At 55.2% G+C, this 16326-nt stretch overlaps 3 protein-coding genes across 3 annotated transcripts in view; 2 read left to right on the top strand and 1 right to left on the bottom strand.

Annotated features, from left to right (window-relative positions):
- The first annotated feature begins 717 nt into the window (after positions 1-717).
- On the top strand, positions 718-1957 carry CDKN2D (cyclin-dependent kinase inhibitor 2D (p19, inhibits CDK4)). Its single transcript, XM_006765769.2, has one exon. The coding sequence runs from the start codon at positions 1015-1017 to the stop codon at positions 1369-1371; it is 357 nt and encodes a 118-aa protein (XP_006765832.1). The 5' UTR covers positions 718-1014; the 3' UTR covers positions 1372-1957.
- Positions 1958-1990: 33 nt separating this feature from the next.
- Positions 1991-11386, top strand: KRI1 (KRI1 homolog). Its single transcript, XM_006765824.2, has 19 exons — positions 1991-2042; positions 2400-2491; positions 3149-3254; positions 3597-3702; positions 3955-4009; positions 4085-4134; positions 4398-4494; positions 4583-4660; positions 4936-5063; positions 5368-5494; positions 5574-5669; positions 5759-5929; positions 6914-6989; positions 7090-7178; positions 7262-7388; positions 7469-7599; positions 9576-9640; positions 9746-9844; positions 10456-11386. The coding sequence occupies exons 1-19, from the start codon at positions 1991-1993 to the stop codon at positions 10793-10795; spliced, it is 2085 nt and encodes a 694-aa protein (XP_006765887.1). The 3' UTR covers positions 10796-11386.
- Positions 10113-16326, bottom strand: part of ATG4D (autophagy related 4D, cysteine peptidase) — a 29197-nt gene continuing 22983 nt past the window's right edge. Inside the window, exons 4-12 of the mRNA XM_006765823.2 lie at positions 15884-15994; positions 15626-15799; positions 15087-15363; positions 14949-15013; positions 13466-13596; positions 12527-12605; positions 12374-12450; positions 12170-12289; positions 10113-11591 (exon numbers count right to left, since the gene is read on the bottom strand). Of these exons, the coding sequence (XP_006765886.1) occupies positions 11418-11591; positions 12170-12289; positions 12374-12450; positions 12527-12605; positions 13466-13596; positions 14949-15013; positions 15087-15363; positions 15626-15799; positions 15884-15994 (1208 nt within the window). The 3' untranslated portion in view covers positions 10113-11417. The remainder of the gene's footprint in view (positions 11592-12169; positions 12290-12373; positions 12451-12526; positions 12606-13465; positions 13597-14948; positions 15014-15086; positions 15364-15625; positions 15800-15883; positions 15995-16326) is intronic.

Raw genomic sequence — 16326 nt, 5'->3', positions numbered from 1 at the left:
GCGGCGGAGCCGGGAGGGAAGGGGGGCCCAGACCCCGCTCCTGAGTCTCCTGGCCCGGCGGGGGCCGACCGGGACCCGGGCCCCCATTTGGGGGCTGACGTCACGCCCTGATGCCCCCTTTCGTAGGTGCTGGTGGATGGGGGAGGGGAAGGCTTTCCATCTCCGGAGATTCCTCGGTCTTCGGGTGCTGGGGGTGCAGTTTTCCTGGGAGGCTCTTTTTCCGGGAGCGAGGATTCAGCTTCTCTGGATACCGGTTTCACGGGGCCGGGCCTTGTTTCTTTGGGTTCCGATGGGGAGACCCGACCATTGGAATTAGGGATTCAGGTCTCCACCGCGTTCTTATTGCCTGTGGGGTCCCCAGAGAGATCCGGTTCCTTGTGTGGAGGGTGATCTCCGTTCTTTTCTCCCCGCCCCCCACTTAGATTCTCGGTATATCACGGGGAGTCCCACGGGGGGAACAGGTACAGGGTGCATAGTAGTCCCCATTCCCTGGAGTCATTTTAGAGGGGAAGCTCATTTCTGGAATTATTCAGGTGTTCTAGGGGAGCGTTCCGGTTATATGGGAGGGGCTGTTCATTGGAGAATGGGTTTCAGATTCCCTGGGCATCTCCTTTCGCTTGAGGGGGCTGTCAAGTTTGGGGGGGAGGGCAGTTCTCATTTTATGAGACCCATTTCCTGGAGGGAGGTGTATATTTCCTGGTGATTTCCCACGTCTGAGGGGGTGGTGGTCCTCTGGTTCCTTGTGGAGGGTCTTATGTTCTTTGAAAGTTTGCATGGGAGCTGTTCCTGGGGTGGGTGTTTTTCCTTAGTTTCTTGGGGGTCCCCATTCCTAGGAGACCTTGTCCTCTGAGGTCTCAAACAGCTGCCCGGGGGTTTGCGTTCCCCGGGCTTTTTCCATTCTCCAGAGGACCTCTCTCTGGTGTTCCCTATTTCTGAATGACCCCTCTCTCCAAGTGATGCCTTTTTCTGGAACCCCTCTTTTGAGAACCCCCGAACTCTGCCCCTGCACAGGTCATGATGTTTGGCAGCCCCACCATCGCCCTGGAGCTCCTGAAACAAGGCGCCAGCCCCAATGTCCAGGACACCTCCGGCACCACTCCGGCCCACGATGCAGCCCGCACCGGATTCCTCGACACGCTGAAGGTGTTGGTGGAGCACGGTGCTGATGTGAACGCCCCTGACAACACGGGGTCGCTCCCCATCCACCTGGCCGTGCAGGAGGGCCACACGGCCGTGGTCAGCTTCCTGGCTGCCGAGTCTGATCTCCATCACAGGGACACCAGGGGGCTCACACCTCTGGAGCTGGCGCAAGGGAGAGGGGCTCAGGAGCTCATGGACATCCTGCAGGGGCACATGGTGGCACCACTGTGACCCAGGACCACCCACTGCAGCCACAGGACCCAGCTGGGTTCTCTCTCCGGAAGGAGGAAAGAAACACTTTCTCTTTTTGCTCCTCCAGTCCCGCTGCCAAGGGTGGGGGAGCACCAGTTTGTGGCTTGTTGGTATTGATTTCTGGAGTGTGTGTGCTCAAGGGACATTTCTCATTTGTTTTTCCCTTTTGTGTGTTTGGTGAGAAGGGCTCCTGTAGGCAACAGCCACCTAAACGGTTCAGTTTCCTCCACTCCCCAGACTGCTGGGGCGACAGAGTCCCAAGGGCAGAGCGTTTAAAGCCTCAGCCCCAGAGTGAGGTCATGGCTTCCAGGGCTCCTGGAACCTGGCGACTTGGCTGACTGTACGGAGAGCGATCTCAAGTGTGCACTCTGCTTTTGAGCACGGGGGCGGGGGGAGTTCCAAATGAATAAGAGGGTGGGATGAGTTCATTCATATCTTGTTGGAAACTTGTTTTCCTGTCTCTTGTACAGCTTTAAAAAAAGATTCTATTTATTAAGCTTTATGGACAAAAGTTGTGTGATAACTTAATGTTTTTACCCATTAAATTAATTCTTGTGCTTGATCGTAGTGGTGGTGGCTTCTGATTCTTTAATCTGCGATGGATAGTCACGCGTCCAGGATGTTCGTGGGGGTGGGCACGGGGGTCGCGGGTCACGGATGCTTCGGGGAGTGGAGAGAGTGGTCATTCCCAGGGCGCCAGGGGTGCGAGAGCTGGGTGGGGCGGCGGTTTGCGCTGTCGGAGCGGAAGCGAGGCAGGAAACCGCGAGTGGAGAAAGAGCCCCCAGATGTCAGCTGGGTGCGGGCAGCCCCCGGGGTGGGGTGGGCGGTGGCTGCAGCCTTCCCCGCAGAGGCGTGCCCGTGGGTGGGGAAATAATTAAGTAGAGGCATGGAAGATCTTAAAAAATCTAAATTGTATTTTGAAATAGATAAACTAGAATGTGTAAGCTGAAAAATGCACTGATTAGATTATTAGCTGATTAGCTATTGTAAAAACCCGGGCTGATCAGGGGCTGCTGTCTGTCCCGCAGTGAAGGATCGCTACCGGGACCGCGACGGCGAAGACTCCAGCTCCGAGTCGGACTCGAGCGACGAGCGCGTGGTGAGCTTCCGCACCCCGGCCCGGGCGTGCGGGCGGCATTCAAGCCCCCACCACATCCTGACCCCAAACCCCATAGCGCCGTACAACCTCCCCCCACCCCCGACTCCACGAGGGACAGACAGCGCCCTCCCATCCTCGGGGCGGGGCCGAATCCCCCACTCTCCCCGCGTCCCCCCCTCCCTCCTGCTACGGGCCCACCTGCCCGTCCCGAGGTGCTTGGTGTGACCACACTGCCCTGGAAGTGGAGATCTCTGCACATGGGACACCAGCTTCTCCCACATCAGCCACATCTCACCTCACTGTGCAGCCGGTCCCTCCTGCTGGGCCCCGTGTCCTCCCTGCTTCCTGCCCCACGCCGATCCATTCCCCCAGGAAGCACGGTCCCTTTGCCTGGAGCCCTCCTCTGTCTCAGACCCTGTCCTGATGTGTGGCCCTCCCTCCCTCTCCCCCTGTTTGACACCCCACACACCACACCTGCCTTTCCCCAGCGGGATCCCCTTCCTTCCATGTGACAGATGCCCATTCCACCTAATGGATGCTCATCCCTCCACCCCAATTCCCGCACCCTCTCAGCCCACCTGCCCCCGTGCTTCCTGCCCTCCATGGCTCTCACCACCTTCCTTCTGAAGTCTGCCCCCAATCCTTGTCCTGCCCTAGGAATTTGACCCCCAGCAGGAGCGAGACTTTTACAGGACACTCTCCTTGTTGAAGAAGAAGGATCCCCGGATTTATCAGGAAGATGCCACCTTCTACCAGAGGACAGGTCTGGGCTGCTCTTCTCCAGGGTTCCTCGTGGCCTTGTCGTCTGTTGTGACTATTTATTGAATCATTTTATGTCAAAAGTGCTTAGCAGAGTGTCTTAGATTCTAACCCGTTGATGTTAACATCACCCGTGTGCTTTGTGCTATTCAGAGCGGGAGTTACTGGGTGATCACAGCCAGGCGGTAGCCAGTATGATAACTGTTGTACAGCTGGGGCTGGTGGTTGGGGATTTGAGGCCTTCATCTGACCCTGGCCCTGGCCCAGCCCCGTGGCATTCTCTGTCGGGGGAAGGAAGGGAGTTGTGGTTGCGGAAAATGGCAGGTGTCTTCCGATGACTCCGCAGCAACGTCCTCGGAAAGCGAGGAGGAGCTGGCAGCGGAGAAGCAAAAGAAGATGCGGCCCATGTACCTGAAGGACTATGAGAGGAAGGTCATCTTGGAGAAAGAAGGGTGAGGACAGGCTGGACACCTACCATCCTCTGCCCGCCTTCCCAGAGCAGGTGGATGCATGGGGGTCTTAGGGGCAGGGGTGGGGAGAAGCCAGTGACGCACCAGCATTGAAGGAATGCCAGAGAGCATGCTCCTCTGTGACGGCCTGCACCCCTGTCGGCTCCCCCACCTGCTTCTCATAACTGCCCCCGCCCACTGGGACCGGCAGGCCGTGGGGAGTCTATTTTGAAGCCCCAATCCTTCCTTGCACAGCAAATATGTTGACGAGGAGAATTCAGACGGGGAGACCTCCAATCAGAGACTCCAGGTGGGTGGGGTGGAGACCGGGTTGGGGCTGAGGGGTCCGGGGCTGGGCCTGAGGCCCACCGCCCCCTCTCTTTAGCAGGTCTCGTCGAGAAGTTACGTGGAAGAACAGGAACAGCTCAAGGAAAGGTGAGCTGGGCCAGCGAGTGGCCAACTGGATAGGCGCTGAGGCTCTGGGTGTGGGTAGGTCTGGGCTCCAATCCAGCTCTGTCACTAATGGCTGTGTGCCCTCAGGCACATACTTGCTCTCTCCATGCCTCAGTTTCCCGAAGTGAAATGGGGTTGATAATGCTGTGTCTCAGCACCACTCTGAGCTTGTTAGGAACTCCGGCTTGGTGACCAGGGTTCGGGGCTAGCCTGGCTGTTCTGAGACTTGTTCCCTCGGTGGGCAGCTTCCGAGCATTTGTGGAGGACAGTGAAGATGAGGATAGCGCCGGGGAAGGTGGCTCGGGGCTGCTGCAGAAACGCGCTAAAACCAAGGAGGAGAAGGTGGGTGCGGGAGCCCTCGCTGGACGGGGGCTGGTGCAGGGAGGGGCGCTGGGGCTCCAGCAGACCCTCAGTGCCAGTCTTCCCCCAGGCCCAGGAAGATGCTGACTACATTGCATGGCTGAAGGGGCAGAGGGAGATTCAGAACCCTGAGGCCCTGAGAGAACTGGTGAGTTCCCATGCAGTCACTGAAGGACTACACTGCTTGTCCCACCTTCATCCAACCTTTTTCTAGAAAGTAACCCTCGAAGGGGTGGCTAAGAGCAATACTCTGAAAATGGGTGTGCCCCTCTCTGGGCCTCAGTTTCTACATCTATGAAATGGGAATAATGCCCCCCACCTATTTCATAGGCTGGCTGTGAAGTTTCAGTTACTTGAATCCATTTGCCCGCCTTCCCTGCCCCTGAGTGTCTAACCTGGGTCCTGTCACTCCTTCACTCCTAGACTCACCTCAAGGAATATTGGAATAACCCAGAGCTGGACGAAGGGGAGCAGTTCCTGCGGGATTATATCCTCAACAAATGTTATGAGGAAGAGGGAGATGAGGAGGAGGAGGAGGAGGAAGAGGAAGGGTGAGCAGCCATGTTCTTACCAGGGGCCTGGAGCCAATGCTGGCTGAAAAGCAAAGGGCACTGGCGTTTACTTTTGCACACAAATCGTAGCAGTTAGTCATTCGAGGAAGAGCCATGGAGTGGGGGCTCTGGAGCCAGGTGTTCAAATCCTGACCCTGCTCGACTTCTGTGGCTTGGTTTGCCCGTCCTTACAGTTGGGGCAACAGTGGCACCCTACTGTAGGGTTCTTGGACGACAGAATGTGTTAACAGGGCTGGTTCACAGGAGCTCGGCTGACCCAGCCTCCCTCTATTCTGTCCCTCAGGGTCCCAGGCCCCCCGGTCCAGCTCTCCATAGACGACTCCTCTGACGAGGGGGAGCTGTTTCTGAAGAAGCAGGAGGACTTCGAGCACAAGTACAATTTCCGGTTTGAGGAGCCCGACTCGGCCGTGGTGAGTAGAGCTAGGGCTTGGGAGGCGCTGGCTTGTTGGGCTCAGGCCCGGAGAGCCCAGAATCATCCCTGTCCCACAGGTCAAGACCTACCCTCGGAGCATTGCGTCCTCTGTGCGCCGCAAGGACGAGCGAAGGAAGGAGAAGAGGGAGGAGATTAGGGAGCGGAAGAGGAGGGTGAGTGTCGGGGGGCAGTGGGTTCAGGGGAGCCCTTAGCTGTGGGGAGAGCCCATACCCTTCCTCTCCCTCTTGCCTGCCATCCACAGGAGAAAGCGAAAAAGCAGGAAGAACTCAAGCAGCTGAAGAACCTGAAGAGGAAGGAGATTCTGGCCAAGTTGGAGAAGCTGCGGCAGGTCACGGGCAACGAGACGGTGGGCTTTGAGGAGCGGGACCTCGAGGACGACTTCGACCCCACCCGGCATGACCAGCTCATGCAGGTATGGCCCCCACGCCCAGGCCTGGCCGTGCAGCCAGTGCTCAGGAGCATGGCTCTGGAATCAGTTGTTTCCTGGTTGTGGGGCTAAGAGAAGCGGGTTGAGCTCGCTGAGCCTTTGTCCTTGTCTGTAGAGTGGGTCTAACCATAGCATCTACCTCAGAGCTGTTGTAAGGATAGCTTGAGAGGAATACACATAAAAGTTTAGTTGGTAAGTGCTCAAGGAACAGTGGGTTGCTGTGTTTCTTTTAAACTCATTTATTGTGCCATTAATGTTTATTGTTGTATTTGTGGGAATATAGCATCAGGCCATAGAAACAGGTGGTGAAGGCATGTGAGGAGCAGTGGGGACCACAGGAGCCTCAGAGAAGCCTCTGACCAAGGCTGGAAAGTGAGGGAAGGGGACTGAGGATATGTAGGTAGGCCAGGTGAAAACCAGAATGGGGGCAGGAAGTGGGGGGGCGGGGGGCATATAGTTGGAGTTTAAGCTTCAGTTTCTCCATAAAATGGGGATACTGTCTGTCTCCTGGTGCTTGTGCAAATGTGAGGTGTAGCCAATATTGGGGATATAGTAGATGCTCGGTAAATGACATGTTTAACAATATCTGCCTTTGCCAGGCCCTGCATTGGGCACTGGGGTTTCAGCCCTCGTGGAGCCCAGTGTCGGCCTTCTTGGAGCTGATGGAGTGGTGAGCGCCAGTCTGACAGTCACTGTATGCCAAACATTAGGCAGCGTAGAGGTCCTGCCCTCTCAGAGCCCTCAATCTAATGGCAGGCGTTTAACTGTGTGGTTACAACCTGCAGGGCCTGAGTGGTGATGGGGACCTGCAGGGGCAGGTGGGGTCTGAGAGGAGTCCTTTGACCAGCTTTGTCAGGCCCACTTCAGGAGCTGGGTCCTAAAGGGTGCTAGGGAGCCATGTGAGGTGCAGGGATAGAGCTGTCTGGAAGGGTTGGGCCCTGCTGATCCTCCTGGTCCCTGGCCCTGCAGAAATGCTTCGGGGACGAGTACTACGGCACAATGGAGGAGGAGAAGCCACAATTTGAGGAAGAGGAAGGGTTCGAAGGTGAGGTCACTGGGTGGGGGTGGAGTGCTGGGCCTGAAGCCTGAGGTTCCAATCCTGAGCCCCCCGGGCTCATCCCTGTCTGTCCGTCCTCTGGAGCCAGATCACTGGAACTGGGACACGTGGACTGGGCTGGAGCAGGGTAGAGATTGGAGCCAGCAGGAGCTGCACTGCGAGGACCCAGACTTCAATGTAGGTGCCATGGGGACGGGGGTGGGCTGCCTTGGAAAGTCCCAAGGGCTGCGAGGGCTGGCCTGACCTGCATGTCTTGGCAGATGGATGCTGACTACGACCCCAGCCAGCCGCAGAAGAAGCAGCGAGAGGCCCCCTTAACGGGCAAGAAGAAGCGCAAGTCACCCTTTGCTGCAGCTGTGGGGCAGGAGAAACCTGTGTTCAACCCCAGTGAGGCTCTGGTGGGATTCTGTGGGCGAGCAGGGGCTCCGCAGGGCCAGCGCACAGCAGCCCAGTTCTCTACCACACAGGGGACAAGACCTTTGAGGAGTACCTGGACGAGTATTACCGGTTGGACTATGAGGACATCATCGACGACCTACCCTGTCGCTTCAAGTACCGCACTGTCGTGCCCTGTGACTTCGGGCTCAGCACAGAAGAGGTAGGGCCCCAGGCAGGTGTGGGACACTGGGAGGCACCCAGGAGGCAGGAGGGAGCTCAGAGCCAGTGGGTGCTGCCACAGTACCTGTTTCCTCATGTCAAAAATGATAGGACTACCCTGGCCAGGTGGCTCAGTTGGTTAGAGCATTGTCGATACACCAGGGTTGTGGGTTCGATCCCTGGTCAGGGCACATACAAGAATCAACCAGTGACTGCACGAATAAATGGAACAAGTAGATGTTTCTCTCTCTCTAAATTCCATAAATTAAAAAAATACAGGAATAATAGTGCTAATGACAGGATTGAAATTTCCTACCTCAGAGGGTTTCCATGAGATGGGGAGGGGCTTCAAACAGCCCCTTATAAATATTACAGTTGACCCTTAAACAACTGCTGGCCCCTGTGCAGTCAAAAATATGCATACAATTTTTAATTCCCCAAAAACTCAACTATAGTTGGCCCTTCATAGCTGTGGGTTTCACATCTACGGATTCAACCTTTGCAGATTCAGGCTGACTATATTAATAGCCTATTGTTGACTGGGATCCTTACTGATTCCATAAGCGGTTGATTATCTTATATTTGTATATTATACACATTATGTACTGCATTCTTACAATAAAGTAAATGGGGGGGATGTAAAAAAATTTTAAATATTTGACAAAAACCTGCATATAAATGGACCCATGCAGTTCAAACCCGTGTTGTTCGGGGGTCAACTGTACCTTTAATTATGTTACTATTCTATGTGCAGCAGGGTGGCCTTTAAGACTAGATGGGCTCTGGAACCAGATGCCCTGGATTCAAATCCTGCCTTAGCCACTCATCAGCTGTGTGACCTTGGACTTGGGCTCTGTACCTGTTTCCCATCTATAAAACAGGCCTACTGACAGCCCCTACCTCATGTCCCTGAAGCTGAAACGATGTGTGGCTCTTTAGTTTATATATATATGTATATATGTATATGTATATGTATATGTGTGTATATATATATACATATATATATTAAAATATATATTTCGGAGAGGAAGGGAGAGGGAGACAGAAACATTACTTATGAGAGAATCATTGATCGGCTGCATGCCCCCTACTGGGGATTGAGCCTGCAACTCAGGCATGTGCCCTGACTGGAATTGAACTGTGACCTCCTGGTTTATAGGTCGACACTCAACTGCTGAGCCACACTGGCCGCACCCATGTGTCTCTTTAGATGGCACTTGTCCCTTAGCTATCCGTGATGGCTGTCAGTGCTTGACTATTCATGGTCAGTAAAAATAGCTGATGTCACCCAGCTGGTGTGGCTCAGTGAATGAACATGGACCTATGAACCAGGAGGTCACGGTTCAATTCCCGGTCAGGGCACAGGCCCTGGTTTCAGGCTGGATCCTCAGTAGGGGGCATGCAGGAGGCAGCCAATCAATAATTATCTCTCATCATTGATGTTTCGATCTCCCCTCACCCTCTCTGAAATCAATAAAAATATATTAAAAAAAACAACTGATGTCGATTGAGCTTATACCATCTGCATTTACTCATTCTTCTCAACAACCTTCTAATAGGTTCTGAGGGGATGCCTACCTCAAAAATGAGGAATCTGAAGCCTGGAGGCAGGAGCCTGGAGGTTGAGAACCTGGGCCTTACCTATAATTAGCAAATCTAGTGCTTGGCATAGAGGTCCCTGCCTTGAGGCTGCTGGGACCATGGTGCATAGGTGAGGGCTACAGGGCCCTGGAATCCGAAATCAGCCACTTCCTGGCTGCATGACTTGGGGCAAGGAACCCCTTTCTGAACCTGTTTCCCTATCTGTTGTCCTGCAAAAAACAGTAGCCTCCACAGACATCACTTCTCTCCCACCATCATGACATCCCTGCTGGGTGGTACTAGCATTACCCTGCTTTGACTAATGAGGTGACTAAGGCTTAGAGTCAGAGCCCTCCCAGGGCTCACGCAGCAGGACCCCTCTCCTTTCCCATGCAGATCCTTGCTGCTGACGACAAGGAGCTGAACCGGTGGTGCTCCCTGAAGAAGACCTGCATGTATAGGTGACGGGTGGGGCTGGGCCAGGTGTTTGGGAGGAGTGGCAGACAGGCAAGCATGGGCATCTCCCTGAGCACCCAATGACACGCGTGTCCGCTGGGCACCCAAAGGTCGGAGCAGGAGGAGCTGCAGGACAAGAAGGCGTACAGCCAGAAGGCCCAGAACTCATGGAAAAAGAGGCAGATCTTCAAATCGCTCTGCTCAGAGGAGTGAGTGTTGCTTGCCCGGAGAGGGTGGGGTGCCAGGCCAAGGTTTGAGTCTCGCTCTGTCAGCCATTTGTTGCATGACTTTGGGACTGGGCCCTCCCCCTCTCTGAGACTTGGGTTCAAATCCTGCCTGGGCTACAGCTATATAACCTTGGGCAGCCTATTTCCTCATTTATAAAATGGGGATAAAGATGGCTCATTTCTTGTTGGGGTTTTTTGAGGATTAAGTGAATTTATGTGAAGTGCTTAAAACATAGTAAGTGCTGATAGGTTTTAGCTATTGTTATCATGTTACTTCTTGGTCTATACAGCAGGGAACAGGGGTGACAGGAATTCCCAGAGTTGATTTAAAGATGAAATGAGTTAATTTATGTGAATAGCTTAGTGTAAGCCCAGGCTCAAATACAAGAATTATCAGCAACACAGTCCAGCTTCAGGATTCAGTAGAAAAACCCAGTTTTGGTGTCAGACCCCAGTGTGAATTCCAGGCAGGCACCTGAATTGCTGCGTTGCCATCTATCTGAACCTCTCCTCTCAACTGTAAAACGGGGGATGTACACTGGGAAGGGGTCTCACTGTGCTGCCTGGGCTGAGCCCTGACTTTCTTTCCCCAGGAAAGAGACACCCACGGAAGCCACAGGGAAGCCACAGGGAGACAAAGCCGGCCCACAGGGGCAGCTGCTGGCATCTGATGGGGCCTGCAGGAAGCGGCCCCAGCCGGAGAGCCCCCCAGCACAGAAAGAGGCCGCCCCCGTGTCACCCACAGAGAAGCCAGCCCCCCAGAGGCGGAGGAGGGGCAAGAAGGCTCGACTCCTGGGCCCCACAGTGACGCTTGGAGGACAGGAGTTCAGCCGCCAGAGACTGCAGGCCTTCGGCCTCAATCCAAAAAGGCTGCACTTCCGCCTGCTGGCCCGGAAAAGGAGGAAGCAGCAGGGGCTCAAGAGCTGCCCCTGAGCTCATGGAGAAGGCAAGGGCCCTCAGATTCTCTCCCTTCAAGCAGGCCTCTGAATGCATCCCTTCTTGTTGACTGTACAGACCCACGTGTCTCCCTGTGGGCAAGGGAGAAGTCCCGTCTTAGAGATGTGGAAGCTGAGTCTACTCCGGCTCCCCAGGAGACATGGACATGTCTCATCTTGATACACACCCTGGTCCCATCTCTCAAATGCTCTGTCTGGCCATAGCTGAGGTCAAATCCGACGGCTTTATTGGCCCCAGGCAGCCAGTTCCCACACTGCCACCGGCCCTTAGCAGGACAGAAGCTTTGAGGCGAGGGCACGAGCAGTCCAGTGCAAACTACAGTACTTGAGTCAGGCCCTGAGTGGGTGCCTGGGAGTCCATCTGCCATCCCCCCCTCCTCGCCCTGTGAGGAGGGCCCAAGAGGGAGGAGGCAGGCCTTTGGGCTCGTCCCTGGCTTAATGGCTCCAGCCTGGAGGTTTCCTGGGCTGGTCTCAGCTGCACTTAAGGGAGTGAGAAGTGGGAAGTACCATCACCACCAGAGGTTAAGCTCCCACATCCAGTGTGACATAAATAAAAAAATAAATAGTGTTTGTCCTATCTTCTCGCCCATCCCATCCCTTTATAAAAAGACAAAGTCCTCAGAGCTGGGGCGTTTCGCCTTGAGTAGCCGCCCAGTGCGAGGGAGCTGCAGAGTTGGCTGGGAGCCGAGGTTGTCTAGGCTGTGGTCCTGAGCATGGCCCTCGGCCAGGGTGAACATGGGGTACCGCTGTGTGGCCGCGGAGGAGCTGAGGACCTGGTGGGAGGAGGGAGAGAGCAACTCAGTACCAAAAGCAGTTGCCAGTTACTGACCCCATAGGCACAGTTCTAACAGGTCTATTCAAAAGGTGCTTCCTGAACTCAATCCCATCCCTCAGGGCAGTGACCCAGGCCAGTCAATCAGGACAGCAATGGACTCTGATCGGCATGTGCCCCAATGCAGACAACGAAAGGCAGCCCTGGGACTTCACTCTGTGCTGGGAGAGTAGGGTTCCCTTCCCACGAACTGGGAGGTAGGTGCCCAGAGTGGCTGACAGCTGACCTTTGCCACAATAAGGGTAAAGCCTTGATGGGACGGACAGTAGAGCCAAGAGACAGGGAGGGTCCTGTCCTTGAGCTCCGGAATGCCGCTGTCCTCCAAGGCAGCAAAGCCCCTAACTTTTCATATTATGCCCCTTTTGGGTCTATTCAAAGCTGGGCTTTTGTAACATGGACAGGATGATAACCTTCACAACAGCCTGGAAGCAACCTCCCCAGGTCTGCTGGCCTGGAGGCCTCTGTCTGTTCTCCCCTCCAGCCCTGACTCCCACACCTTCCACCACTCCTCTTGCTCACCCTGGTCAGCTCTGAGCACAGTGTCTCAAACTCCTTCCTGTTTCCAGCATAGAACCCCACAGTACAGCTGGGGTCCATCTTGGTGAAGGCCATCTTGCGGGGTGAGGTGCAATGGAAGGACTGAGGCAGACAAAGAAGGGGAGCTCAGGGGGGCCCCAACTTCCTCCACATGCCCCCAACCCCACTCTGGGGATACCAGCTCACCTCCAGGGGGAAGCCAGCCTGGCTGACATCCACAGTGGGCTGGCAGTAGTGGGGGTCCAGGTAGAGCAGGGAGTCATCTGCAGGGGAGGAGGTGTAAGTGGGGCTGGGGAAGGGGGAGGTGAGGCAGGATGGAATGTGACGGAGCAGGCCTACCCTGGTAGCCGATGAAATACAGCGAGTGCCGCGGCTTGCCCCCCATAATGCCCAGGCACAGCTCTGAACGCAGGAGCTCCTACAGGGAGGAGAGTGGGCAAAGGTGAGAACTCAAGGCAGGTGCTGTCAGTCTGTCAAGATAGAGTTAGCAAACACCCAATGTGTGCGAACCTAGGCGTGTGCTGGGCCCTGGGGAGCAGAATGACTAAAGTACTATCTATGGAGCTGACATATGTTAGACAAGGAACAAGGTGAGTGCGTTATGTGTTGGAAAGTGACTGCACTGGGGAAAGAAGAAAGGAGGTAAGGGAGCCTTGAAATTATAGAGGAGTCAGGAAAGGCCTCACTGGAGGTGATGTTCCAGCATCTTGGGAAACAGCAAGTGCAAAGGCCCTGAGGCAGGTGTGTTCTAAGGACAGTAAGGAGGCCCATGTGGGTGCCGCGGAGTGAGTGAGGAGAGTGGGAGCAGATGAGGTGAAGGAAGGGACAGGGTCCAGGGTCCTGTGGGCTGTGGGGAGAGCTCTGGCCTTTATTCTGAGTGTAAACACACCAGGGTCTTTCCAGCCTTGCTGTTCCCTTTGCCTGGAACACTCCTCTGGCTCTTCACGTGCCCTGGCAAGAGAGGGGCTTTCCTCGGTTGTGCAGCCACCCCCATCTGCCCTTCATCACTAGTTTTTGTTCCTTTACAGTTCGAGTTGTAACTCCCAGGCCGTCTATTTGGTCCCAGATTCACTGCCTGTCATTAGAATGTTCACCCCCCAAAAGGCACAAATTTTTGCCTGTTTACGTCGGAATCCTCAGCAGCTGAGAGAGCACTTGGCACATAATAGGTGCCCTGTGACTATTGGATAAACAGATGAAGGAAGCACACATACCTAACCCAACTGAAAGAACCCAGAGGGCTTCTGGGGGAGACGTGGTGAATCTGGCTGAACCTACCTTCACGCAGGGCACATACACGGGATTGAGAGTCTCCCCACCCAGCCGCACAGGCACCAGGATGACCACAGACTTCCACTCGGCTGTGCAGTCCGGCCGAGCCACCAGGCGGGCCACATCTGCTTTGTACACTGGAAGGACAGGGCAGAAGGTCATCTTGCTAACCCTCAGCTTCAGAGTGTGATCCTCCAACCCCAGGGTCCAATCTCATCCAAGCAACCCCTTGGGGCGGGGGGGTGACACTCCCATTGTCAGTGGAGAAGGAAGTATTTCCAGAACCCCCAAGCTCCCCTAGACAACCCCAGGGCCCCCATTTCACAGAGAGCAACCAAGACCCTAAGAGTCGGATGAAGAATGTACTGCCAGGAGGAGGTAGAGCCTTTCCCAAATCCTGGAGCCTACCCCCAACCCCAGGCCCCACTGGTCCTCACTGACTCGGTTTCTGGGTTTGCCAATACGGAAATGGGAGCACAGAGCAATCCTCAAACAATGTCCCTGTGTGTCCCTCCTCCTCAAGTCTCATCTGCAGCTGTCCATTCTCCTCCTCCTCCCTTGCTGGTACCAGAGAAGTGGATCCAACTCTTTCTGGAGACACAGCTGCTATGATCTGAATGCTTGAGTCCCCCAAAATTTGTATGTAGCAATCCTAACCCCAATTTTGCATAACAATTTAGTTTTTGTAGCTTCCCTGATACCAATCCTTTTATTTTTATTTTTGTTTTTTTAAAATATATTTTATTGATTTTTTACAGAGAGGAAAGGAGAGGGATAGAGAGTTAGAAACATTGGTCAGCTGCCTCCTGCACATCTCCTACCGGGGATGTGCCCGCAACCCAGGTACATGCCCTTGACTGGAATCGAACCCAGGACCCTTCAGTCCGCAGGCCGACGCTCTATCCACTGAGCCAAACCGGTTACGGCCCAATCCTTTTATTTTTTAAAATATTTTTATTGATATCAGAGAGGAAGGGAGAGGGGTAGAGAGATAGAAACATCAATGATGAAGAGAATCATTGATCGGCTGCCTCATGCACGCCCCTGACTGGGGATTGAGCCCACACCCGGACCTGTGCCCTTGACCAGAATCGAACCTGGGACCTTTCAGTCTGTTCGCTGACGCTCTATCCACTGAGACAAACCAGCTAGGGCTCACTTAGTTCTTATAACAACACTACAAGGCAGAGAAGACCAGACTTTTGTACATGTTAGAGCTGTTTACAGTAAGAGTTAATTGGATCTCAGAGAACTAAGTCCTTCTGTCCTTTCTTCTATCCTGGGGGAGAAGCCCCTGAAGCTTGCTCTCCTGATCTAGAGGCAGCAGGGGGATCCTGAGCATCTGTCCCGAGCAGGCCTTGAATCCTTCCCAAGCGTCCCTCTGACCCAGAACTGTTTCAGCCTCTGAGAAAGGCGGGTCCTCAGAGGCAGCCGCAGTAGTAACTGGCTCCGGAGGAGAACCCCATGACCTTGGCTAGCAGCCCCTTACCTGTGCAATCCTGAGACACGTACACCACCAGGCGGGTGACCTCTGAGCAGCTCTCCACAGCTTTCCTGGGGGCCAGGAGAAAGGCTTGAGTTCCCTGGGGTACCCACTGCCTCCCATGTCCCCTGCCGTGGTCCTCACCTGAGTATATGTGCCACAAGAGATGGCCCATACCAGTCCCCTGCCTTCTTGCCCCAGCTCTGTCCCAGCTCCACCAGCTGGTGTAGGCCGAAGGGGGCCTGGGGGTGGTCGGCAAACCAGGACACAATCTGCCGATGCCAGTGTTCCTGCTCCAGCTCAGGGGCGCCCTGGGCCCAGCGTGGGGGCTTCCAGTGGGCAAGCCCATGGTGCCGGTTGGGAGAGGCCAACCCTGACGGCTCAGGGGGGCTCAGGCCTGCACCCTCCGCCCATGTCCAGTCTGGTGGGATGGAATCAATAGTCAACCAGTGCCAGTGTGCGGGGGTCACAGTTCCCACTTACCCAATTCTAATGCCCTGAGACTGCACGTTAGACAATCCTCACATTCCTGAAGCATAAACAACTCTAACTCCCCCGGGCCAGAACTTACTTTCTACGTAATTCTGACGTGACTTTAAACTTTATTTACAAACAATTCTAACCCTGCTGACTTATGCGGTTGGCTCATGCGCCTGGTGTGCCCTTCCCCCTCCGCCGCTCACCTCTGGGCAGGAAATGCAGCAGCAGGCCCTGTGCCAGCATCATCTGCCCACTTCGCAACATGCAGCCCCAGCCACAGTCTGAGGTCAGGCAGCCCCCGGCCAAGGGCGGGAAGTCCCGGCGGTAGGTGAGCCACAGGCGGGACGCGAAGTCCCGCTGGAAACGCTGGATGTCACCTGTAAGAGCAGGTGTGTCAGCGGCCACACAAACATCTGGGGGAGGGGGGCTCCCGCAACTCGGGCCTGGGGCCGCCAGCTCACCCTCACTCTCGAAGCAGTAGCGGCGGCCACAGAGGTGGACGCTGGAGATCTTGCTGAAGCTGGTCCGGCTTTTGACTGTCCAACCTGCGGAGCAGCAGCGAGATGACGGTTCTCACACAGTCGTCATGGCCGCGACAACTGCCATCTGTGAAATGGGACCATCCCCCCGCCCGGCTCCGGGTGGCCCCGGGGGAACCCAGCCCCGTCCTCGCGGAAGGAAGTGTTTGCCATCCTCTCGGGATGAATGAAGGCAGGTCTGACTATCGTACCCATTTCACAGAAGGGAAAGGTGGAGGCACAAGGAAGTAAAAAGGCTGCTCAAGGTCACGGGAAGGGGGGCATTTGGAAACACTTTCCCTGCAGGACCTGCCGGGCCGGGCGGGGCGGGGCCGCAGGTGCCTCCGGGAGAGCGAATGGTGGGAACCGGATGCAGGGCAAGGACT

This window comes from Myotis davidii, unplaced genomic scaffold (assembly GCF_000327345.1).
Source record: "Myotis davidii unplaced genomic scaffold, ASM32734v1 scaffold1439, whole genome shotgun sequence".
NCBI classification, from domain to species: Eukaryota; Metazoa; Chordata; class Mammalia; order Chiroptera; family Vespertilionidae; genus Myotis; species Myotis davidii.
The sequence above is the reverse complement of the archived record's forward strand: the minus strand, read 5'-3'. Positions and strand labels throughout refer to the sequence as shown.